Genomic DNA, 27,286 nt, shown 5'->3' with positions numbered 1-27,286 from the left:
TTTAGCATGATTTAACTTCATATAGACCTATATAATCAAACAGGTCACCACGCATTTGTTCGTACACTGTGTGGATGCAGTTTCTTTCAGGCATCTCTTCGCTATTGTCCATCCACCCTCCTAACGAAATATGATTTATATGATTTATATATAGAGTATATGTGTGTCGGCCTTCATGGGTCTATAATTTTAAAATATGCCACATACGCGTACATGTATGTGTATAAGCTTTAATCACTGCAGACTTAATAGTAACGATGTTTATCTATAGTCTGTTAATAATACAGTTGGATGTAGCATTGTTTTCTCTATAGTTAGCGCGTTTACCCCTACTCCTTTGTAATAATTGAGGATTTATACATAAAAGACTATTTGATTTTAATTAATCATTAATGGAACTGGCAAAAAAAGCATTTTTTTTTCTGCTATTTTTTGCCTTGGTGTCACCCCCCTAAATGGTGTCACCCGGTGCGGTCCGCACCCCCCGCCCCGCCCTCGCTACGCCTCTGGTTCCAACGATACTTATGAAGATGGATGCCTCTGCATGATAGGCTGTCTGTTGTGATGATTCTTAATGCCCAGAGGCGTAGCGACCCTTCCCGGCGCCCGGGGACAAACTTTTCGATTTGCACCCCCCCTCAAACTTTCGATTTGCACCCCCCCCCTCAAACTTTCCAACCCATTTTGGCGCCCCCTAAGGTTGGCGCCCGGGGACATATGTCCCCCCCCCCCCGCTACGCTACTGTTAATGCCTAGGCCTTTTGCTTCATTTTTATAAGTAAATCGAGTAGTGTAGGCCCTATATCATGTATGCTAATTGGTATAACGCGGGGTTTGACTACGAAAGTAGTGGCATAGTGAGGACAAGAGGCGATGTACTGTAGCTGCATTAAGAATGCACGGTCATTACTTTTGGTCCGGCAGTGGCCGGTCTATAATTCAATAAGGAAGTCTCTACTCCGCGGAGCCTCCTTGTATTACCCGGAAATGAGCCGTTGCCGTGCGTACGACTTGTAGTCTAGCTACAGGACGCTGGGAAATCTCACAATAAACCTGCTATTCGCCGATTGAGGCAAGTCCACTTACTGGAAACCAACAAAGAATGTCTTTTAAAAAATACGTGTTTTTTTTTTTTTCATAGTAAGCTAGGCCTCCCCTGCCTTTTCTTTTTTTTTTTGAAAAAGAAGATTGGTTTTATTCAGTGGCGTAGCGAGGGGGGGGATGACACCATTTAGGCAAAAAATAGCAAAATATATAGAGAAAAATGATAATTCCACCTAATTAAGTGATTAATTCAAGTGTTAAAATAGTTCTTTTAAGAGCAAAGTTGACAAACCCCGACAAGGGTGGAGTGCAAATCGAAAGTTTGTCCCCGGACGTTACGCCTCTGTGAGGGTGACACCATTAAGTGCCGCACCCCAACCTCGCTACACCACTGGTTTTATTTTAGCTAAATGGAATCAATCCACATGCAGCATAGTTAGGGCAGACTCGTTTTCTGTGCAGAGAAAAAATAAGCAGCAACCAAAACCAACTGGTGTTCAACTTTTAGTATAGTGATTTAAGACTTGTTATAGGTGGAGGCCCTTCTGCACTAAAAATAGCATTAATGACCTAGGATAGTGTTACTGTAAGTCAAGCTATAGTTTAACCCTATAAATAACCCAGAACCTTTTCAACAGACACCACCTGTCTTTTTGATGAAGGGAGCCACCTTGAAGGTGAAATAGCTGAAGTGCTGGTACATTTGAACAGCCTATAAACAGCTTTAGTGTATCATAAAGTCAAACCACTGGTACGCTCTAAAATACCATAAGAAACTCATACTGGTTGATGACTCACTATTTACTTTTTATTAGACCAACAATGATTTTTTTTGAGTCCTAAGTTGTCACCTACTTTTCTCCAATAATGTCCTACATGCTCTGTGCCTGGTAGCTTTAAACTAACATTCATTATTATGGAAAATCCTGTCAATGAAACTATTCTGTTTCATGGATAAGCTTTTCAATAATTTTTTTTAATGATAACAATTTAAATCTTCTCAAAGACACTGCATTTGTTTTAAATTTTGTTATCATTAGTGTTGCAATAAATTATATCTAGCATTAGTATTCAGATAAATAAATATCTAAATTGACCTACAGACTAAAAGCTATGAAAACACAACACAACTCAATGAAAAAACATATTATAACGTTAAGACTTTATTTAGCCTCCTTCAAACTTTCACAAAACATAAATTATTGTTAACTTCCAGAATTAATTTATTCAACTTAGCTCAAGAAGGATACACAGTTTGGACCTATGATTCAGTACCTTACAGTGAGACAAAATATAAGCTAAAATGCAACTGAAAATACTTTGTAGGCAGATTTTTAAATTAGACCATAGACACAGAAAAAAATTCAAATTCAAAGAAATAAATCCATCTTTAACACTTTGTCCGTACAAAAATCTTAGCCGGTTTAGTTATTTTTTGTCATCCTTTTTCTTATCATCTTTTTTATCATCTTTCTTGATTAGACTACTCATTGCACTTTGAATAACATCACTGTTGGGGTCAACTCCAGGAAGATTTTGGAAAACATTTTGAAGAAAGTCAGGATCATTCATCACCTCTGAGTAGTCCTCTTCCTCCTCCTGATGATGAAAAAAAGATGACAGATGTCAAATATATAAGTTAATAGAAAAAAAATTGAAGTAGATTACATAGAGTAGCATAAGTATACAATTTTAAGATTAAAAAAAAAAAGATTTTTACAATTTGGTAAAAAGGAACAAACCGAATTTTTTAATATTATTTAATCAATCCACATTAAACTAAAATGGTTTGTCTGCATGAACTTTTAGCTAGTTGAAGATTGTTCTACAACATGACTCACCTTTTTGTCAGGTCTGGCAGGGGCCCCACCTATAGTATCTGTCTCCATTGGTGCAGCACCACCATCAAAAGCTCCCATCCCTGGGGAATGGCAATTCAGAGTTTAATAAAATACGGAACATTACCAAAGTTTATAAGAAAGAGAAAATTAAATCCATATTTTTTATTTATTTTTAGTTACCAAAGTTTATAAAAAAAAAGAGAAAATTAAATCCATATTTTTTATTTATTTTTAGTTACCAAAACATTGGAAGGTCCTGTATTTAAAAACAAATTTTTGGGACCATTTAGAAATTACTTGTGTTTCTACAAAACCAGAAATTAAACTTGAAAATTAAAATTAAATTAAAAAATTAAAAACAATATCAGTTGGCCATATAAATTGAAATTGATATTCCATGAATTAAAACTGTATTTGTTATTTCCCTTGCATTATTTGAAATAAAATCTATTTGGTGCTGCTTTGGGAGAAAGTTGAAATTTTTTAAACAAAGTGTAATATAATGCTCAATTTAACTTTTCCACATGGCATTTAAGATTTTAAAATCGTGGTTAAAAAAATATAACATGCTAACTAAACTGTTGGAAATAATCCATAGAGGTAAGGCTCATTAACTGGGAACAGCAGCCTGTCTAGGAGAGAAAACTTCAAAACCAACAACTGCTATGGTGTGGATTGTTTTTGGATGGATAAAGGCTATTGAAACACACCCAGATAGAAAAGAAGACTGTAATCTAAGTCAACTGGCTATGTGATGCATAACATATTAATTACGTTGGAGGCAATGCCCCACATCTTAAACCAAGAACAAACAGTTTGAAGTAAAACAAAACAGCCTAATTCCTCCAAATTTTCCTAAAAATTATTATCATATAAATTTTAGCTGACATTCAATAGAACAGTTTCCATGGTTTAATTTGTCAGTTATTTAAAACAAAGAAAAAACAGTATAGAATTATTAGGTAAATTAAAAAAAAAACAACAACAAGCAAACCTGAGTTTTGCATTGAGAGTCTGACTGCATAAGCTACTTGTTCATCCTCAGACATTGATGCGAAATCCATCTCTACAGGGGTGGGGTTACTGGACTGTGGCACAGAGTCATCTGGATTCAATGATGCACCTAATGCCTTCTCCAACATTTCTTCTTCCACAGAAGCTGAATAGTAATGACATTGTGTGATAATTATAAAAACAGAACACAGATACTTACTTCGATGTAATGATTAAAAAAAAAAATGATTAAATGACTAAACTTTAAGTTACAGCAGCAAGCAATAGTTCAGTTATCTGACCTGCTGAAATAACTCCTAACTCTCCAGTAGTTGCGGCAGTATTTTGTCTTATTTCCCTTTCCTGGCGAGCCCGTTGTTCCTCCATCGATACACGAAGTGCCTAAGTTAAAAAAGAAAGATGCAGCTCTAAGATTCTAATTAGCACTCTCAGTGGAAATCAAAGTAAACTCTTCTTTTGTGAATTGACAGCTTACAGATCAGTAAAGATTAGCAGATTACTCTGATATAAACTGTTCATATAATCAATACAATGTTCCGCTGCGCTTTACTTTATACTCAGCTACATAGATTTGACTCAAACGGGGATTGACTAAAAAACAGAGCAAACCAATGGCGTGCCCAACCAAGTCATCCCAATAAATTTAATACAAACCAATGCAAGCTCTGGGTCTTCATTAGGATCAACTCCAAATTCAAAACCAGCCCCGGTCATGTTAGCGCCAGCACCATCTTCTCCAACTATGACAGGTGAACTCAGAAGGGCATCAGAGAGCATGGGTCCAGGAGGAACAGTCACGAGATGAGAGCTGTAGACATTTTAATTTTAATAAGTAATATGAAACTCCAACTGACCATTTGTTTCACAGCAGAATAATATTCAAAACTTTAGTTGTGTAATTGGCATGAAATAAAAATAATTTATTAAAGTAAGCTAAAGAAAAGCATTAACATGTGATTTTTAACTTAAATCTTTCAAATTAGTAAAGTTGTAGTGTAGTGTTTTTTTTTCTGAAAATTTAATTAATATAGACAAGATATACCTAGTTCCATCTTTTCCATTTATAGCATTAACAAAAGCAGTGAGTTTATCTGTGTTCAGTCCCTGAAAAATAGCATTTATGAGCTAAAAACCTTTTTAACAAAAAAGCAAATAGTAATGTATTTAAAAGTGAATCTATGTAATAGCTGGGATTCTTTTTAGCATTAATAATAAAATGTAGTAAAATATAGTGAACAATGATTTTGTCAACAATAAATGGAAAAATATTGACCTCTTCTCCGAAGTTGACAACATCAACATTGACTTTCTCTTTCTTTAATCGCTTGGCTACTTTAACAATCTTAAAAAGAATTTTTTTTAAATAAAATAATAAATAGTGTAGGCCTATATTAATTAATACAAGTCATTTAAAAATATAAAAAAACAGGTGTTAATTACAAATAACATTGATAAATAATAATACAGGAAGCTAAATGATTTAAACATAGTTTTATCAATTACATTACAAAGTTACAAGCTAAATTATGAGATTACCTCTTTTTCATCCAAATCAATAGGACTTCCCACAAATACAACAATTCTAAGCTTGTGATTTCTTCCCTGTCTATGCTTTAAAGCCAACTGAAAAAGTCATTTTAATTGCCTGATTTAAAGTCTTTATACAAACCTATTTTTGTGCTAAAAACAGAAATGACAAATTGATTTTTAATATTTTTCTATAAGAAAATTATTTTAAAAAAAGTGTGTTCTTACATGTGCAACTCTAACTGCTGTCATAAAATTGATTTCTCCACATGGTTGAACCTGATGCAGCTTTGCTAAAATTCTGCCAACGTCTGAGGTTAAAGTCACAAGTACCTCTGCTCTGAAAGTATAAAACCAATTCAAAATTTATCGATGTTTTTTCCTACTTAAAATAAATAGATCTATCGATCAGTTAATGTAAAAAATATTGTTTGTAACTAACTGTCATTTAATCTTTACCTGAACCAATATCTGTTTTGAGCATAATTAAAATCTTTATATCATAACAAAATAATAAAGCACAACATAAATGTAAAATTATACTTACTGTGCCATTTTCAAAAGGCCAACATTATTCTCTGGATTTGATCGTGTTTTGGACATGCAAACAAGGTTAACTGCATCTTGTTGAGCTTGCATACGAGTAGGTACAAAATCTCCATTTCGCATATAATCACTGTTGTCAACACTAAAAATGAAAAACATTTTATTATACAAATGTGGATTTTTATTTTAACCAGTGTTAGCAGGGTTCATGCTCAAAAGTTCAAATAAAATTCCAGGAGTTTTCCAGGACTTTAAAAAAAATTCAAGGAGATTTTAAAAACAAAAAAGAAACCCAATTTGTACATTTAAAAAAAGCGTACTTAATAATACATTTAATTAGCTAAGCCAATGCAAAAATTTAATTTCAGTAAAAGTAAAACAATATAATAGTTACATATTAGGATAGAGGCTATCAATCTGACTACAGACCAGTTTGAATTTTCAAAATCTGACCATAAAAAAGTTATGATGTTTTTTTTTGTCATTAAAAAACAGCAGTTTTTTAGAGAACTGGGAATGACCCTGAAAGAGGATAAATACTGGGAGGGTATGGACCAAATTTTAAAGAGTTTTCACTATAAAAGAGGTATAAATGCAAGCAGACTTCACCAATTAATATCATTTCGTGATATTTTATTGATTTTTGGATGCCAAATCCAATGATGCTAGGCTAGTCGGCCAACCCGATGAATGTGTCGGACGAATATTATGTAATTTCAGAGACAAAAGTCTGGCAAAATTTCTTGATCTATGCCCAATGATTAGTAACATCAACTCCACAGAGTGAAGGGGGAAGAGAGGTGGGTATGAAACCACCACGAGCTGCTCGGGTACCATACGGGTGTTACACAACATCAAAGGCGACAATCGTCGGCTTGTCGCGTCACAGAGTAGTGGGGGCGGGGTGAGGCTATGGATGTTACGTTGGGTGTTACATACCGTGTAGGATGGTCAGTGTCTTCCCCCACCCACCCCAGCCCATTTTGGTCGATTTGGCAAGCTAGTATTAAGTGTATTAACAATTTTTAGTCAACCGAAAAAAAAGAGCCACTGGAAAAATTAATTTATTTTCTATAGCCATTTTTACGAAAAATTAATGTATACAATAAAATGAAACGTTACGCGAATCAGCATTGTTTAATCGGGTCGCAGCTATCCGCGTTAATTTCTAAAGAAGATTAAATTTGACGATTAGTCCTGAGCCGTAAATACTACTACAACTTTTTTTTTGCCGTTTCAATAGTTTAAGACAAAGTTATGAAACATGCCTGTCTACTTTAAAAATCCAATAGCCGACAAGTCAAACACGGGAACACATGTAGGCCTATCTTTAGAAATTGTTTATAGTATCATCCAATCCAGTCTATTGCCTAGCGCCACGTGACCACACACTAGGCTGTGCCACACGATGTGTAGATCACGGCAGTGCGATTCAGTCGGACGAGGGCCGATGCGTCAATTTTTATTTTCGTCCCATTTAAAAACTACTATTCAATTATTGGCGGAACAAAATCAAATAATTTCGGTCGGGTTTTGCGCCGCGGGTTAATTAAATTTCATGAGATTTCATGAGAATTTTTAAAATTTCAGGAGAATTCCAGGAGGATTTTATATTTTTTTAAATTCCAGGAGAATTCCAGGAGGTTTTTACGTTTTTTAAGATTCCAGGAGTTTTCCAGGACCTCCTGGAATTTCAGGAGGCCGCACGAATCCTGTGTTAGATAACAGAATAATTTAAAAAAGGGGTGTTATGTTACTGGTAGATACCTAAAATACACACATGGCTTACTAATGTCAATGCTAACCCTATCCCAAATCCCTAACTCCAACCCTACCATATACCTAATGCTAATTTCTAACCATAAAACTAGTTGAGATTTCAATACTACTAAGATATTGGTTGTTTAGGCCAATGTGTTGTTTTGATGACACAGGGATTACCTCAATAAATACTTAAATAGTAGTAGTAGATTTAAATAGGCTATTAAAATAGATTAAAAAAAATATATTATAGGCCTACTTGACTTATAGACTAGAAATCTTGACTAGATAATAGATATACAACTAGGAACCCTCTTCCTATGATGAGCCACCCAAAACGCAACTGCTCGAACACAGGGTGCAGCTGATTTTGTCAGAAGTGACAGAAGAATAAGGCTAAAAAAAGGAAAACTGATCCCAATCCCATTGTGCAGCTATGGCTATAAAAGAATAATTTAATTAATATAACATTATTTAGATCTAGTAAATATTTAGGTCTTACAGGCCTCCCTTAAGGCAGGGCTTTTTACTTGGACTTTTTTTTTCTTTTAACTTTTCTTTTTATTACTTTTTAACGCCGCTTCACTTTTTAGCCTCTTCACTTTTTAACTTACTTTACTGGGCTCATTTACACTAGGTGACTAGATCTAGATTATTTAATTTACAGTTATTTTTACAATATAGTTTACAGAAGTTGACAGAATTCCAGACAGAAAGATAATTTTACACCGTAAAGACTAGTAAAGTAAACAGTAAAGGCCTCAAAGGCCAAAGAAAGAAGGGTAAAACTCCATTTCAGCGTATTTTATTCTCCGTTGCTTGTTTACCTCCAGTTGAGCGTATTTTATTATAACAACCGAAACACACCAAAACATTAGGAAAACACGATTTATTTTTTGTATTGTATTTTTGTTTTAGCAAATGAATAAAAATGAATATTAAAAAAAACACGACTTGTTTATTTGTATTGTATTTTTTAAAAAAAAAGGCATTTGTCTCATGGTGAAACTGATACACTGTTAATCATTCTGTTTTATATTTTTGTATTTATGCAATAAATGTACAAACTCTGTGTTTTTTAATTTGACAGTTTTGCTAAAACTGAAAAAAATATTTTACTATAGAGTTGTATGTTATTTAAATTCATAGTAAATCTACCATCCTTCCCTTTTTTGCATGAGTAAATTTCTGACTTTAAAAAAAAATTGATGTGGGGTCGTCCATAAAATGCCATAAATGACGTCACACTCGTAAGGGAGAGGGGGGGTCAGCAATTTTGTGACGGTGTGTGATGAGGGGGAGGGGGTGGGGTTTCAGATGGTGTGAGTGTGACGTCCCTTTTTTGCATTATAAAAAAGCAATGTTAGAAAAACAAGTTTTAGCCGTTATTTCGCGTTTTAGAAAACGGTTTTAATAAATTGTAATATGAATTGACCAAAATACTCTATGTTGACAGAGTTCTGACAAGATTTTGGAAAAATTATCGATGTTTTAAGAAAAATTCAACAGAAATTTTGAGGGGGGGGGGTTGTAGGCTGAGGTGTGACGTCATTTTAGGGGGGGTCTGACTTTTTGTGACGACGTGTAACGGAGGGGAGGGGGAGGTAAAAATCGTAAAAAAAAAGCGTGTCGTCACAAAAAGCAAGACCCCCCCCCCCCCCCCAAATGACGTAGCACCATCTGAACCCCCCCTCATCACACACCGTCACAAAATTACCCCCCCCCTCCCCCTACGAGTGTGACGTCATTTATGAACGACCTCTAACATTATTTTTTTTTAAATGACAACGTGAGTTGTCACACTTTCTCTAACACTCCAAGCCATCCCTCACCAAATTCCACCCCCCCCCTCGGCCCACTTTCGGCAGCATCATTGTGCCTTTTAATACTTTTATTCAGTTTAGTTGAAATTGGAACACTTAATTGTACAAAGTGTACATCTCTATTTTTGTAACCAACAAACAAAGCACTTCAGTCAGTCTCTTTGTTGTTTTTTATTCATTTGTTAAAACAAAAATACAATACAAATAAATAAGTCGTGTTTTTTAAACATTCATTTTATTCATTTGTGAAAACAGAAATACAATACAAAAAATAAATCGTGTTTTTCTAATGTTTTTGTGTGTTTCGGTTGTTATAATAAAATACGCTCAACTGGAGGTAAACAAGCAACGGAGAATAAAATACGCTGAAATGGAGTTTTACCGAAAGAAGGGCCGTTTATTAAAGTTTATTTTAATATATTTTTTGCCTAAGAGTTTGATTCTAGATTACAATCTGATCTAGATCTAGTAATACTTTCTAGGACGAAAAACAAAAAAATATTCATCAGAACACATAAGTATATCTATATGTAGACGATTTACGAAATAAATAAATAATGAAAGTAAGATAATGAAGAGGAAAAACCAAAATCTAAATTATTTACCAAATAATTGTACTTTCGAGAACCATTTTGGTTTCAGTTATAGTCTCGGGCTAAATCATGACTGTTAAAAAATAAAATGAAAATGTTAAAATTGTGCTACTTTTTATGAACGAAATAAAGTTTAAAATTAAGTAACAGTTTTCGAGGTATTTCTTTGAGTAAGACGTGTCACCCCCTCCCCCCGTCCTTCTGTGGAAAAAAACAACCTGCGGCTTTCTGAGTTCGCATTAAAAAAACATGCAGTTTAAGGCTTAGAGCTGTAGAGAAGAGGAGTGCTGTCATCCATTAATGACGTCACGCTTTTTGGACGATTTTTACTCACTCCCTCATCCACAAAAAGCCAGACATTCCACCTTAAAATGACGTCACACCTCAGCCTACAACCGCCCTCCTCAAAATAGCTGTTTTATTTATTTTAAATAATGGTTTCTTTATAAAAAAATATACACTGAGCTCGGTCATCATAGAGTATATCAATACAGTTCGAATACAATTTACAAAAACAGTTTTATAAAACGCGAATAAACTGCTAACATGCAGAGTTTCTTCCAGGCATCTCTTCTACCGCCCCCCCCCCCCCCCCCCCCGAACGAAAATGAAATTTATATAATTTATATAGAAAATATATACTTTTAACAGTGTCCGCCCCCCCCCCCCCCGAAGAAAGTCTACCGCCCCCCCCCCCCCCAGAAATTTCTAGTGCCCCCCCCCCCCCCCACCCGGAGAAAAAAGTCGATAAGAAACGCTGCTAACATGCAGATTCTAACATAACTTTTAAAAAATGCAACAGTGCTTCGTCACACTTTCTAAAACTTTCACCCCCTTGTCACACAATTCCCCACCCCCTAATTGAATCTGACATCATTTATAGACGACACCTAAGTCGAAGAGGGGATGGGGCTTTGAGTTGAGAATTTTTTTGACAATGTGTGAGAATGGGAAAGTAGTGGGGTAAATTAAAAATCGTTCGGTAATTTCAATCTATAGATTAAGGGTTATAATTTAGCGAGACAAAATGTAGGCCTAGTCATAATAAAATAATATTCCTCTTCGAGGGCAAAAATGTAAATGCTGAACTTATATCAAGGGTGATTCTGATGTCTTAAAAGCATTTCACTATCTCTATTTACTCCACATGGCAATCGCTATTAATTAATAGCAGGCTTTTAAAAATAGTTATAATGAAGTCTGCTTATAATGTTATTGTAACTTGCAAGAGATATATTTTGTTTACATTTTAATTTGTTAAGCTTAGTAAGCTAGGCACTAGTCTACTGGAGTCTCAGTCTAGACCTACTGTATGCTAATTCGCAATATCGAAAGTACATAAACAAGACGAATCATCTGACACGGCCGTCTTAACTGCGGGTTGATGAGTAATGGAAAGAGTGGCTTCCTGCTTCCTTCCTTGTCCCGTTTGCGAGACTCTATCTTAGTTATTATATTTAGTATAACAACATAAGGCTGTTTTGCAGCCAGTGTTAATTTTCATTTTTTAAAAAAGGCAATCATCATTCATATTTTGTCTGTCAATCGAAAACGGATATTAGATTGCATATCTAAATTGTAAGTATTAAAATTAAAATCTTTTATTATTAGTAGTAGATCGCCTAACTTAACTAATTTTAATTTCTAGTCCATGATTTTGATTGATAATCAAATTTATAAAAATTTACTTAGGCCTAAAATTTTTTCAGCCAAAATTGAAAAAGCCAATTTAAATTAATCTGATAATTTAGTTTAGGTAGTTAGATAAGAATTTAGATGTAGATATCTAGAAATAGATTATTTTTCATTTAGGTCTACACTACAAACAAAAAATTCAATTAGGTAAATCAAAATCTATAGGCCTAGAGTTTCTATAGCCTAGTCTAGAATCTAGATTTAATTAATAATTATAGAGCCTACTTGCTTATTAGTTTGGCAAAATTTTTGTGTTATTATGTCTGAATATGAGCTTGTGTAGGCTCTGTTAACCCAAATCTTCAATAAAGTAGTGTTTAGCCAAGTAAACTTTACTGTTGTATGATACATCCATTGTCCAGTTGCACAGTGGTAAGTGGCTATGACAATGTCTTAATCAGGCATCAGGGGATGGGGAACTGGTTAAAAGTCCACAACAACAATTTAAGTACTATAGTTACAGTAGAGTAGGCCTAGGGCAATGCCAATGTAATTTAAAGAATTGTCCCAGATAGTTTTCAGGATCTCCAGTGACTCCAGTAAACATTCTAATGAAACTGCATTAGTAATCAGTTTCCTTCTAATATTTGGTATTAAGCCTACTTTAATTTGTCTGTGATTAAGTATGGCTGGGTAAATCAATAGAACCCTTATTAACAGTGGTTTCAGGAATGAGATTATAAATTGTTCCATGATTCAATAATGGATTCTTTTGTATTAGGCATCAAGGTTCACTGAACAAATGGGTTGTGGACATTAGATGTTAATAAAAAAATCTTCTGCGATCCACATGTTACAATCCCTCTGTGTGTAACTTATAAACTGCTTTATCAAGGGTACCATGCATTGAAACATCAGTTTATTATAATTATACTTATATTTTGTTTGATAATACTAATATAATGATTCCAGAACATTCCCAAATAGTTTAAATATATTGGTAATGATATATTGCCCCCTTTTAAAATTTAAATATTTTTTTGTTAATTTTTTGGATTCAATGATCATTGAACATATTAACAAATTCCTGTCGTTCCCCCCCCCCCCCCCCCCCCCCCTGTTGGTGATACCTGTAACAGATAGTTTCTTCAAATTCTGTTAAAAAATATCACTGAGTTAAAGCAATTTTGTGAGTTTAGTAGAATTTTAAAATGATAGGCCACGTGGTGTTGTATTTCCCCATCTTTACTAAGTGGGTACACTTCACTGAGTACACTTGAGAGTGCCTGGATTTACGTCCCACCTCTTATGCTGTGTGGTGGGTCAGTTTTGTTTTAAACATAAAATATATTTCAGCCTTCCCTGATATGGCTGTCTAGGCTCTTAAAAAAAATATAGCCTTGTGCATTCAGTACTGTATATAATTGATTTGTTTACTATAGCATTGGTACAAAGGTCTTCACTAGTAAACCTTAACATAAAATGGGTTGCATAAACAAAGACTTGTGAATTTGTACTTAGATAATTTGTACATAGAAAATAAGGCTTGTACAACATTACCCATTCACATAAAGTTGTTATTAAGATTACACATTACATACACAAGAAACACCCCTAGAAAATGATAGTACTTTTAAATATACATTAGAACATATTAAATGAACACATCACATAAGCTAGAATACTAGATAGGACTGTTCAAATATGCTCAATTTACACATACTTTTACATTTACACACTTTTTCTTAAGTATATAAACAGACTCCAGCTAACTTAGTGATTGCATCAAAGCCTAAGTCCACATATGTTGTTTTTGTTTTTTTTTGTTTCAAGGGGGGCTTCATGTGTGTCGAAGTATTTCAAGTGGCCGACAGAAATAGCCACTTGACAAGTGCGTGGCATAATTAGTGCCTTACTCACACATTGGCTGCTTGTACGTTGGGACATGTTAATATGAAGACAGCTGCAGTGCATGGAATATATCTGAGCATCCCTCCTTTACCCCCCCCCCCCCCCCCCTCCTCACGATCCCTATTTGATTGTAGTTACATAAAGTTTCTAGGTTCTGGATTGTAATATAACGGGAAAGTATTGTTTTAGTGCCAATTGTTTTAGTGCTGTATAAATTACCCAGTAAGCAGGCCATCCTATCTTACTGTATAGGTTTTATGTTATTATAATTGCTCAGCTCCGTGTGAGATTGTTTTTGGAATACAGCTCACAATTAATACTGTAGATTAGTATATATATCTGGGTGTGAGTGTTGTTAAGCATCCTATGCATTTTTATTGTGCTGCAAAAAATACAACCGTATGGCGACATTCCTTGGCTGTTATATTCGTAATGCGCCAAGCTCAAGCATCGCAGGTAAACAGCACGTTGTTCCCATTCAGTCATGTCGTTTTATGTAACCAAAGCATCTCTGTCTGCTTGATGGTAGACTATCTCACTAATACCACCACGCTATGTAGACGCACGCTTAACCCAACCCCCCACCCCCTCATTAATAAATCACGACCCCCTTTTATCATTGAATGGCGCGGGTTATCGCACAAACGTGCTGCCCCGCTGATTCCCACCATTCAACTTTCTCCGGTATTTTAGTAGCGTAACCACCCCGCCCCCCTTCGTCCCTTAACTCACGTCATGCGTTGCTGATTGTCCCGAGGTGACGTAAATATGTTTTCTACTGTTGTTGTACCTTTACCTCAGACAGTACCAGCTGGGTTGGATTAGGGCAGAAATATTCCCGTGTATTATTTTAAGGGTCTGTGGTATGCATGTATGACTGTTCCAATGGTATGTCTGGCGATGTTCAACGCTATTTCGGCACCTTGCCTTTAAACGTTTCCAAAGAGAAATATATTTATTGATTTATTATTTGTGTTTACTCTCCAAGCATCGATTTTGTTACTTGCTTTTGAAAAATGATATTTTTTTGTGATTCTCCTCTCCTTCCCTTACCCCATACCTTTCTTTAAAAGAAATCTATTCTCTCTAAACCCGCCCCCCCCCCCCCCCCCCCCCCCCCCACCCCTTTGTATACCATATATTCGCGAGCAATTTCTTTGAACACTACTTTATTCTATTGACATATCCATTATAGCTCCCAAAAGCAACCATTAACGGATGAATGGCCACAACTCTGTATCAGGTGTCCGATATATCCCCATGTTTACCACACTCGTTTGTCCTGTAAACTTGGATGCCTGTGCTTGATGGGCTATCATTTTATCCCCCTGTCCCGTGTATCTTAATGTGTTTATTTAACGATCCCACCCGATCTTTATACCCTGAAGCTTGTGATGTTTTTGAAGCAACAATGCCCATCTCATGGGAACACAAGTGCCAAATTCGATCTATAAAAACAACATATCTAGGACGTGTGTTGTAGTTTTCCCGTTAAGAAGATAACGCGATATTCCACCTTGTGGGTCTAGAAATTGTTCGCATTCATTTTTTTTTTTTCAAGCCAAGTTTGAAGCTTTTCGGGTGTATGCAAGTGTAGTTCACATTCATAATTATTTGAACCAGGTTCAGTGATATTTCAATGGTGTTGAAATTGTTTGAGGTTATTCTGTTTGAATAGAATTCATCGAAGCTTGAGTATCTAACTTAGTGTCGTAGACATACGGGGTCGATACAACAAGAAGCGCTTTAAATAAATAGCACTTTGTGTTGTTTATTTGAGAAGTATTTTAAACCTATCTATCCATTATTGACATAAATGCTGAGACATTTGGCGTGCTCGTATAGTGTAATTAATTTCTTGGTTGAGTCGTGTTTATAATCGACAGCTGGCCGTAAATCACGTAGTTAGTGGGATTTTTTTTTGGAAACACGTGTTAGTTTATTTCCCCACTGAATGGCTAACAGCCTGGAAAAGTTAGTATTTAAATAATTAATTTCATCGTAAACTTTTGTGGACGCCTTTTCGAATTTCCAATTACATTTTGCAATTGCTCGCGACGCGCAGGTATAAAAATGAGGTTTTTTTTTGAGTTGGTTCTGAGTTTAAATTGTAATGTAGGTTGGATGTTCTGTTGTTCCGTTTACTGTAGACATGCATGTTGCATTGTTTTTAGTGCTCCATTAATGTTGCCGCAGTGATGTAAGGAGGTGGGTGGCATATTTTAATGACGTAACATATTTATCTTTTTTTTTTTTGAAGAAAAAAAAAACAACCCCGAAAAATGCGTTGATCTTTTTGTTAAGGACAGAGGTCGTTTAAAAAAAATATGACTGTGAATATTGCTATTTGAATGGGAAAAGGGGTGGTGGTATGGTCTAACTTTCTGTGATAAGTGACAACAAAGGTGGGGGGGGGGGGTAAACTCGGCACGCATCGTGTGATATCATAGTCATTTAAGGACTACCCCTCACATTGCATAAGGTTTCTTCGCTATGTGTGTATATATATGGGAGTATGGTTATCAAATTTAACAGTATGTACAGGTGGTGTAAACCCGAGAGCCCGCCCCAGGGACACCACCATGTTTAGTTAGGGGCAGCCACGGCTCTGGAGCATAACTTTGTGCTGGCACGACAGCCGGGCATAATTAATGCCATTAGGACAACAATGCTAACAATATCTGCTCGCTCCTCAACGCCGGCCCTCCAGCAAACTGTTTAGGCACGTTCCCTTGTTTTCCCGAGGATTTTAGCCGAGCTTGGCTCCTATTCAAATACATCGGCGGTCGTGTCGGTGTTGTACGTCGCTCCTTCACCGACTAACAAGTCGAGCGGCGCCATAGGTTTTTCGGGACTCGTGTGGGTGGGGGTGAAAGTTAAAATATTTATTGGTATACACGCATACCTGTGGTGGTGGTGATGGAGGTGTGTGTGTGTATGAGTGGTGGGGGTGAGTCGAAGTTGTTGTTTCCAGAACGGTTATTGTTATGTTAAGGGTAATGTAGGTTCGTGAGATGTTGTTTGCAGACAAGGGGGGGGGGGGGGGGCGGATCTTGTATGGCGTGCTGCACATAAGTATGAGGTATGTCTGCATGGCGTATGCGAGGTTTAATTTCTAGTGTTGGTATAAGTAAAGTAAAAAGTAAAGTTTCCCCTTTCAAACCTGACGGTCTATAGGGCAAGTGAAGTAGAGTTCACTTGTTTCTGTGACCTCGGCATATGAAGAGATAGTGTGGTCAGCATTATGTCCAGCCGCCTTTACTTTCCCTAACTTGAGTTAGGTACCCATCAGAGTTGGGTGGACTCAGGGACGGTCTACTGACTTGAACCCGGATTCGTACTCGAGACTTACGGGTTAGCAGTCCAGCTCTCTACCGCTAGACAACTCCGTCCCATAGTGTTGGTATTGCTTTCTCAAAAAAATCATAGCCCTAACCGCAACGGTGGCGTAACCCTGGTCCTGTCCATGATTATATCCCTTTAGCTCTTACTCTTATCCACAACCTAACCCATACGCAATACTCTAGGCCTCTTACGTACCCTAGCCTATGTTTTGACTCCATCATCGGTACTTGCGAAAAAAAACAAGAACATCCCATTGAAACGATAGCGTTCTGTGGACGTTTTGAAATAACCCATTAAAAAGTATTTTGGTCCGTGGATTACTTGTGTGCCTAAGCCTCCTAAAAGACCGTAACTCCCGTACGAGGATTGCTAATCTATTTCCAGCAGGGATTTTTTTTCCCGTTGTTGTTGCTGTTAATGGATCGGATCGATATTCATCGATGTGTTCATTAGCGGATGGGGCTTGCCGTTTTGTTCTTTGGTCTACACTATCTGAATGATTACACGCGAGCAGACCTAATTAACCCATCGACGTTCGTTATTTTTGGAAAATGTTTTTTTTTTTTAGAAATGTTGATATAAAACATGTTGAACTTTGCTTTTGATTAAAAAGTATTGTTTTAAGTAGTACTGTTAGTGATTGTATATGTTACCGTTTATCAATATTCTACGTTTCTAATGTGAAATGTGTAATGTTTTGATTAGGCACGTTCTGTACAGTGCATGTATGTGGGCTAAACGTTAAGTTACCTAGTCAGTTCACATACACCTCATGTCTAGAAACTTAAAGCTGTACCTGGGTTACTATCTAGCCATCCCATTGGCATGTCACATACCTAGACACCTCAGAAATCCTGACATCTCACATCTAGACACCCATACCTAGACACCTCACATACCTAGACATCTCACATATCCTGACAGCTACACATACCTTAAACCTCATACGCTGACAACACATTCCTAGACACTGTATTATGGCAACATACATCTCGATTTAACACAATGAGTTCGTCTTCACCTATGTTAAATGACCGTCTGCATTGAAAACTCTCCCCCCCCCCCCCCCCCACTTCCCCAACTGTTGGAGATCTTTCAAGGAAATTTTCAAATACTTATGTATACCTTTTTTTAATAATGCCATTCTCGGGGATCTCTACGACTTAACCTTTTTACTGTTATCAGTGACTCATCCACTACCGCCATTTATTTGTGAACTGATCTAAATTGAAAAAGATGTAAATGAGACGTACAATATTAAATTGCTTTACTTTTTCTTCCGCTTCCTCCGACCCCATTCCCAATTTCTTTCTTCCTTATGATATTAGTGACAAGAATACGATCACACGGAATGTTTTGAGTTAGGGTTATAGATCAAGATTAGCACAGTGCCCGTAGATCACGGGGATATAGCGTTCCTGTTTCATCCTGCTACGGTTAAAACATGTTCAAGTCGTTTGATTGACACCCTGTTCATTCATGCGTATACGCCTTTTGTTGTGAGGGAACATTATACGGCGCTATTTATACGTTGCTGGGAATAGGGTTCTAGGTTAGATTACACGGGTTGTCGATATGCCTGGGTCATTGTCAGTCGATAAACACGCCGTTGAAATGGTTGGAAGATGTTGGGGTTCGTGGTTAGTTCATACAGGTCGGGATTTCGGTATGCCTGTGTCATTGTTGATGGAGCAACTTGCTGTTTATATGGTTGGGTTGGGTTCGTTGTTTGTACACATCAGGTTTTTCGGTATTCCTAGGTAATTTTCAGTGGATTTACATGTCGTTAAAAATGTTTATTAGTATTACTCGTATAAAGCTGGTGTAAATGTTGCTAAACATTGTGATAATTATATTTTCAGTTGGGTAATCAGTATACTAATTAAAAGCTAAGCAAGTGCTAATTATTAGTGATTGAATAAGCTTTTGGGATGTTTTTCCAAACCCTGATTAGATTATTGAATTTTTTAATTAGCAGTGTGTTTTTAATAGTAGACTTCAAATATAGGTATTAGCTCTAACCCCAACTTATTTACTTTACAGCTGAAAAAATAACACCACCATTCGTTAGATTAGCCTGTGGAGCGTGCAAGTTAAAATATAGTTTTTAATGCAGTCACCTAATTGGGCATTGAGTTTGTGTACTGTGCATGCTCGTTGAAATGATTAGAACGGACAGGTGTGTCGTGTCGTTTTTATGATTAGAACAGCGGTTCTTAACATTTTTGGTAGTACCGAACCCCATTAGTTTCACATCCGCATTCACCGAATCCTTCTTAATAGTTCTGTCATCCGCACTGACAAAATCCGATCGTGAATCTTGTGTGTTTCTTGACATCCGATGAACCCCTAAGACCGACTCACTGAACCCCGGGGTTCGATCGAACCCAGATTAAGAACCCCTGGATTAGAAGCACATGCGAGATAGAGAGGCCCAAGTAGGAAGTAAAATTCTGTACTAAATATTTTCCCCCATTCACGGGACATCAATGAGAACACGATTGACCAAGTAACGTGTTAACACGAGCCTGGCTTGTACATTGTTTACAATATATCACTTGAGTGAAGCGTTTTTTGTTTCAATTTAACGTGAATTAACTAATATCTAGTCATTGCAGTATAGTGAAGAGTTTTGTGTGTGTGTGTGTGTGTGGGGGGGAATCATGTGACTCATTGTTGACGATATATTACTATTGTAAAGCGTTTAAAAAAAAAGATTAATATCTAACCATTTCAGTTTAGAGACGAGTGTTGTAAGGACGGGGTGGGCAAGAGTGGTATGTGACACGTTGTTTACATTATGACAACACTGAAGCGCTTTAAAAATAATTCTATAACAACAAAAACTTAGATGAATAAGAATATCCTTCATCCTTGTCTGCATCTTGAAGTTAAAGGAACACCACTTACTCATCCGCATGGTTATTGTTAGAACAAAAAGACGTGTGTAGGTGTGGGGTGTCTGTTTATTATTGCGTGGCTTTAATCCCCCTTTGCTAAACCGGATTCAATATATCTAAAAACTTTGAGCGTTTTATCAATGCCATGCTCCTATCTAAAAACTTTAAGTGTTGTATCAATGCGATGCTCCTATCTAAAAACTTTAAGTGTTATATCAATGCGATGCTCCTATCTAAAAACTTTGAGCGTTGTATCAATGCCATGCTCCTATCTAAAAACTTTAAGTGTTATATCAATGCCATGCTCCTATCTAAAAACTTTAAGTGTTGTATCAATGCCATGCTCCTATCTAAAAACTTTAAGTGTTATATCAATGCCATGCTCCTATCTAAAAACTTTAAGTGTTGTATCAATGCCATGCTCCTATCTAAAAACTTTAAGTGTTGTATCAATGCCATGCTCCTATCTAAAAACTTTAAGTGTTATATCAATGCCATGCTCCTATCTAAAAACTTTGAGCGTTGTATCAATGCCATGCTCCTATCTAAAAACTTTAAGTGTTGTATCAATGCCATGCTCTGATTTAAAAACTTTGAGCGTTATATCAATGCCATGCTCCTATCTAAAAACTTTAAGTGTTGTATCAATGCCATGTGACTATCTAAAAACTTTAAGTGTTGTATCAATGCGATGCTCCTATCTAAAACTTTAAGTGTTGTATCAATGCCATGCTCCTATCTAAAAACTTTGAGCGTTGTATCAATGCCATGCTCCTATCTAAAACTTTGAGCGTTATATCAATGCCTTGCCCCAATCTAAAAACTTTGAGCGTTGTATCAATGCCCGGCCACGTTCTAAAAACAAAGTTGTTGGTGGTATCACACAGTCTGATTTCTCTTGAAGTACCCTTTAATCTTCCCAAGAACACTTTCTCCGTCTGCCGTTTTTTCCTTGTTTTAATACTACCGTTGCGTATCTACATCACAACCCAGGTAAGTAAATATTGCTACTGGTTTGTTGCATGTGGACTAAGGCAACTACACGCTGGAGGTGGCGGCTTTGAGAGATCCCAATGCTACTGAAATTTACCTAGCTGAAATTAGAATGGATTTAGACAATGTTTTTTTTTTTTACCCTGTAGAGAGCTGTTCTTGTCGCATGTACAGAGCTATAGATGTATTCGATGTCTTGTGTAAATAACATCGCTGGCCAATATCTAGAGCGGGTGTGCTAGATGTTGGTTCTATTTATCGAGATTTGATTGCTTAAAACTATATACACGGACTTGTAGTGGATATAGACATTGGTTATACACAGTAGAGAGCTGTTCTTGTCGCGTTGGTTAGAGCTGTAGATATATTCATTGACTTGTGTGATTGAGTTCCATGGTCAATATTTAGAACAAATGTCGGTTCTACTTTTCATGTCTTAATTCACCGTTCGCGCGTAATTTTGTTTTATGGCGACCATGCTTTAACTATCACGCATTGTGGCGTTGTCGATACTATTTGATAGGGATACCGGAGGCATAGTGATCTAGAGTTCGTTAAATTGGGGGGGGGGGGGGGGTTGTTGCGTTGTCGATACCAGATGCTGAGAATGATCGAAAAACTAAAGACTGTAGGGATGTCTTGGTGAGACAAAATACAAGGGCGGGGACTGGACAAAGTGGAAGATAATGGTTGGGGCTGTATGCTGCACCAGGAGTAAAGAGGACTAAGTAGTGTAAGACAGTTGTGGGGGATATGCCGGTAAAGTAAGTGTTGGTTATTTGGGTCAGTGTGTGCAACATACTCTTGAGTCGTGTCGGCCCATGTAAAAACACAAGCAGCCATTCAACGGTGGACTATGAACCAGGATGAAACTAGCCTTCAGGTCAAACGTATCTGCTGCTGTTAATATAGTAACTGTTAGCCGAGATAATTAAAATTGTAAATAATTATCGTATGCGATTTTAGTGTAGTGTTTCTTAACAAACACTATGCCGTCCATTTTATTTAATAATTAATTTACAAATTTAATTTTTTTTTTTTTAAGTCCAGCATGTCCTAATAAATTTTTTTAACGACCCAGTTTTTTTTTAAAAACCACCAACCTCTACCTGCCTTTTTTTTTTACCAACCGCCCCTCCCCTTGCTCAGACGCAATCTAACTTGAAAGAGGGGGATCACGAAGACACGTCGAAACTGCATCGAGCCTCTGTTGGGATTGGTAAAGGTATTTTAGCGCTGGAGTGCAAATACTCGTACTTTTTGCAATTAACGACACTGGAGGGAGGGGGAAAGAGGTGGAAAAAATTTTTAAATAGTAAAATAATGAAGAGAAAAATGAAAGGAGAGTGAATAGAAAAGCAAAGAGTGAATAACAAAAAAAGGGAAGTGGAATACCGAGAATGTATATATAGAGCGATTGGACAGCTTTCATAAACACTGCCGTGTTGCTTTTGTTTTGTTAGTGCAGTAGATGTGGATGTTGATTTATAAACATTGATCAGCACGAGACGGGGGCCATTTTGTTTTCAGACACATCGTAAATTTGTTGCTTACGCAACATCATTTGTGTTGATATCTTCATCTATGTGCGTTAAAACAAGAGGCTCATATATATATATATATATATATATATATATATATATATATATATATATATATATATATATATATATATATATATATATATATATATATATATATATATATATATAATATGCAGGCCTATATGACATTTCTTAAATATAGACCTAACAGCTGTAGCTGTTTATGTCGTGTGCGTAAGGCTTAACATAAACAAGTGCCAAGTTCACTAAGGGGTCACAACTCTGAATGACTAGGTAGGCCTAACAGGATAGGTAATTGCTAGACCTACAATTGTGCTCCGGGTCACACTACTAGTTCATTTGTTTACAATCACGTTTAAGGCGAAACTTTGGATGTGGATTCACGTTAAGGTTGGTGTTAGCTGTTGATTACACCAGGAATGGGGGTGCCTTTGACCCCCAACATTAAAATATACCTGTGCGTGGGTGTTGCTGAGCAGCCAGCCACAAATTAGGCTGAGCGGTGAGTTTGGAATTCTTTTTAAATCGAGTTTTGAAAGATGGATGTTTTACTTTTAATGTTTCATTTTCTTGGAATTTTGTGTGTGGGATAGTTATATTGGCCTTTTTCTATAAAAAGAGGTATTAGGAGTCCCTATCTGTAGTTTTTTTTAAGCATCTAGCCTAGACAGTATAGGGTAGTGAGACAGTGTGAGTGTAGAGTAGTTCTGTGCAGTTTAACTTGGTGAAAATAAAGAAACATTAGTTATCCATTTTTTGTTATTTAGTATTTAGATAGCAATTCTCATTCAACATTTACTTTAATATTTTAGGATTTCATTTGATCCCAACAATTATTTTAGATATAAAATATTGCTAAAGATTGCAGTTAGATTAAATTCTAATTTGACACTTATTTAGTTCCACTTTCACAACTCTCATTTTATAAATATTTATTTTGATGTTCTATGGCAGGGGTCTCCAAACTTCGGGGGCCAGAGTTTCTTCAAGACATCTCTTCGGGGTGGCATCCCCCCCCCCCACGAAGAACGTGTGTACCGTTCCCCCCCCCTAACGAAATATAATTTATATAGAAATATATACAAATTTCAAGTGTCCCCCCCTCCCCCCTGGAGGAAAAAGTCTGAAAGAAACACTGTTGGTGGCCAAAATCACACTCGAGGTCCAAGTTTGCTCTCAAATTGTTCTTCACGTATTTCAATCTTGAAAATATTTGTTCACACAGGTATCTTGTTTTAAAATTTGAAAGGTACTTTGATGCAAAAGTTTTAATATTAGGAAAATCTTCCTTTTGCAAAAACTTATAAAAACCCACCCACCCTTCTTTGAACGTGTCTCTAATGACCTCCAGCTGCTGTTCATCTTTACTTTCATTTCATCACCAGTACCCTTAAAACTGAGGACTGAGTATTGGGATCTTCTTCTCCATTTTTAGCTGTAGTATCAGAGGGTTTTTCTCTAACAAGACTATCTTCAGTACTTCCATTGCCTTAGTTGAACCAATAGTCAATAGCACCTGCAGTTTTTTAGTTTGGGAGTTTTTTCTCAGAGATGGGTTGGATGTCCCCTGGCCCAGCTAACCTCATATGCCCATGATCCAATGTTGGGACTTTTGTGTTATCAATCATGCTCTCCCAACCACCATGATGATACCACTGTGTTGTAAGGTTTTATCACCAGTACCCTCAAAACAGAAGTGGCAGTAATGGGATGGCAAGGCATACATTAACACACACTTAAAAGATGTAAAATAATTGCTGTAATGTAGCTATAAGCTTAGAATTAATGAACAAGTGTGTGATAATGCTGATTTAATAGTGGAAAAGTTATAATTAAACCTCCGGTGTAACATCTGATGATCTATCTGATAGACATAAAAGAGTTGTTTTGTTTCATTATCCCTGTCTATAGAATAAATTTATATTTTGTTGTCCATAAACTGTGTATTCACCTACACCAGTAATAGCCTAGCATTGCCAGGTATCTATCAGAGCTTGAAGGCCTCAGGGAAGTACTACATACCAGTTTATAATCAAGAATCATTAAACTTTGAAGTTAGCTCTCATGTGCACATTAAACTAGTGCGCATGCAATTAAAGTTGGCTTTTTGAAGTTATAAATACCTTTTTTAGGATCTAATTTTTTTATAACAAAATGTTTATTTTCACTAAAAACAAACATGTTTGTGATCTCAATAGGTGACTTTTTTTTACGCCTGGAGAGAGATGGTAGACTAGGAATTATTTGGGGGAATATAAAAAGTGTGATTTCACATATTTTGTATTTGTTTAAAAAAAATGTAATGAAAAACATTTTTGTTGAAGCTATGGCTTTTTATTGGGGGAGGGGGCGGGGGAAGTTTACCTTGCCATTACAATAGTGGGGGGGGGGGGGGGGGGGAGAATCTGGCATTTTGTAAAGAAGTAATATTTTGCTTCTGTTGTTTTCATTCTTAACATTTTTTTCTCTAGTTTTTTTTTTATCTTTTGTAACCCCCAACATTGAAATAATTACTATCTGTTTTTTTTTTCCTCAGAATATAATTGTATGGACACAACTACAATGAACCTCCCTTGATAAGAATGGTCTTGCATCTAGCTGTGGCTGATCACAGAGTGCTTATTCCCCCAGCGTCAGTATGGTCAGTCATCAGACATGATTGCCATGGTCCACGCGTGGCCTGCTGAGTTGTTCCGCAAATATCGGAATGGCTTGTCATGACATCAGGCCGTCACATGTAGGTTTAACGTGCATGCTATTGTTTAAAACATGCTGAAAGAACAAACTTTTCAGCGGACGAAACCTGTGAGTTTAAATCGTAGTTAGATAATTGAGGTAGAAGCTTGTCCTAATCTTTAAAATCTAAAACACAACTAGAATGTATCTGGGGCAACTTATTTCTGTTGAGCTTAATTGATTCTTCAAGAAGCCTTTAAAACAAATGTTCACTGTGTTGTATTTTCCCCATTTTTTTCATAGTACAAAGTTCCATAATGTAAAAAGCAGATTTATTTATAGAGCAGGGGGTGGGGGTGGGGTTGCTGACAGTTGAGTTGTGTTGTATGCTATTTAATATGAGCTCATCTGATAGTTCAAGAAGCCATGTTAAAATAAATGTGCTGTGTGTTTAGTTCCCCCTTTTTTTCATAGTACATAGTTCCATAATGTAAACAAGAAATTTATTTATAGAGCAGGGGGTGGTTGCTGACATTATTTGCTATTTAATACTAACTATAGCATTGAGAAAAAACACTGTTCCTTTTCTTTAACATTTTAAGAGTTTATTTAGATTTTATGTTGCTTTTCTTGGAAAGTTAGTTGCAAATTATCTCTATGGGGGCTAAAACTAAAATTGCCAAAATAAGAATAAGTGTACCTTAGTAAACAGAAAGAAATTTTTCAATATATTTTGTTGCAGGTACAGCTTATACGACGCCTCAGTATGGACTCTTTTATGGTAAGAGTTTACACTGGGCCTCTGAGTGGGGAATTCGAGTATGTCTCTGTTGAGGCAGACAAAGGCACCACAGCGGAAGATGTTGTTGCCATCGCATGCCGCAAGCTCCGCTTTGGTGGCGGCGACACCAAGAAGAAGTTTGAGCTGGCCGAGGTGTTCTCCTCCGGCGGCCAACTTTGTAAGGAGCGGCGCCTTGATTCTACAGAAAACCCTGTGGCCTTGCAGCTGCTGTGGCCGAAATCAAGTGATATTGAAACGGGAGTGAAGTTATTCGATGGATATAGATTTTATCTCCGTAAACGTGATCCGGAATTGTCGCCTGGAGGGTGGGTGGTGCGAGATCAAAGTGCTGTGGATTCATTCCTTCTGGCATTCCTCACTCAGCCTCTGGCTGGGAAAGAGTTTCCCGACCTCTGCAGCCTGCCTGATCTGAATGAAAAAACCCTTCTTCACAACCTGAAATCCAGGTTCAACCAGAAAAACATCTACACGTACGTGGGTTCCATTCTCATAGCCGTGAACCCTTTTAAGTTTTTCCCTATATACAACCCCAAATACGTCAGCATGTATCAGAACAAGCGCTTGGGGGAGCTACCACCCCACATCTTCGCTGTGGCTGATGCAGCGTATCATTCCATGTTGAGGCAGAAACAGAACCAGTGTATAGTTATATCGGGGGAGTCGGGGTCTGGCAAAACGGAAAGTACTAACTTGTTGCTGCATCATTTGACTGCTCTTTCACACAAAGGATTACACGGTAGTGGAGTAGAGCAGACTATCCTGGGAGCTGGTCCTGTTTTAGAGGTAAGTCTAAAATTTGTATAGACAAGAATGAGCAGGAAGTTGAATACATGAGTTCACAGGCTTGTTGACTATCATGAAATAAACAGTGTTTCTTTCAGGCATCCCTTTAGGAGGACATGCCCCCCTCCCCCCAAGCACATGTACTGCCTTATAAAGAAAATCTATACTTCTACTTATGTCCGTCCCCTTAGAAATTGAGTCGTCGTGCCCCCCCCCCCCCCCCAACATCACAGAAAAAGTCTGAAAGAAACACTGGAAATAAAATGCATAGTTTTTTTTGTAGAGAAGCAAATAAAGAAAAATAAAAGGCATAAAACAAGTTTTTTTTAAATTTTTAAATTAATATCAGTGTTTTTAGAACATGTAAAAGAGACATAAAAAGATATTTAAAATTGGTTTTTGATTTTGAGGTGCCACCATTTTTTTCTGATACAGTTTTTGTTATGAAAAATGGTGCACCAATGTGCTGTAGGCTTAGATAGTTTAAAAAGTTTGTTTCATTTAATAGTGTTATTATTACCATTACA

The 27,286-nt window shown here is 36.7% G+C and overlaps 2 protein-coding genes across 2 annotated transcripts in view; one reads left to right on the top strand and one right to left on the bottom strand.

The window, feature by feature from the left end:
- Nucleotides 1-2,184: 2,184 nt before the first annotated feature.
- LOC131928909 (26S proteasome non-ATPase regulatory subunit 4) lies at nucleotides 2,185-10,222 on the bottom strand. Its single transcript, XM_059285077.1, has 11 exons — nucleotides 10,162-10,222; nucleotides 5,974-6,114; nucleotides 5,655-5,766; nucleotides 5,436-5,522; nucleotides 5,173-5,241; nucleotides 4,942-5,003; nucleotides 4,554-4,707; nucleotides 4,181-4,280; nucleotides 3,880-4,044; nucleotides 2,886-2,965; nucleotides 2,185-2,643 (listed from the first exon to the last, which is right to left on the bottom strand). Exons 1-11 carry the CDS (start codon nucleotides 10,185-10,187, stop codon nucleotides 2,473-2,475), a joined length of 1,167 nt encoding a protein of 388 aa, XP_059141060.1. The 5' UTR covers nucleotides 10,188-10,222; the 3' UTR covers nucleotides 2,185-2,472.
- A 1,325-nt stretch (nucleotides 10,223-11,547) lies between these two features.
- The window catches only part of LOC131928911 (unconventional myosin-IXa), a 90,183-nt gene continuing 74,444 nt past the window's right edge, over nucleotides 11,548-27,286 (top strand). The window contains exons 1-3 of the mRNA XM_059285078.1: nucleotides 11,548-11,727; nucleotides 25,035-25,303; nucleotides 25,917-26,759. Of these exons, the coding sequence (XP_059141061.1) occupies nucleotides 25,268-25,303; nucleotides 25,917-26,759 (879 nt within the window). The 5' untranslated portion in view covers nucleotides 11,548-11,727; nucleotides 25,035-25,267. The remainder of the gene's footprint in view (nucleotides 11,728-25,034; nucleotides 25,304-25,916; nucleotides 26,760-27,286) is intronic.

Source organism: Physella acuta, unplaced genomic scaffold (assembly GCF_028476545.2).
Source record: "Physella acuta isolate Inbredline_101_S28 unplaced genomic scaffold, ASM2847654v3 ptg001565l, whole genome shotgun sequence".
Taxonomy (NCBI): domain Eukaryota; kingdom Metazoa; phylum Mollusca; class Gastropoda; family Physidae; genus Physella; species Physella acuta.
This window is presented reverse-complemented; position numbering and strand designations above follow the sequence as displayed.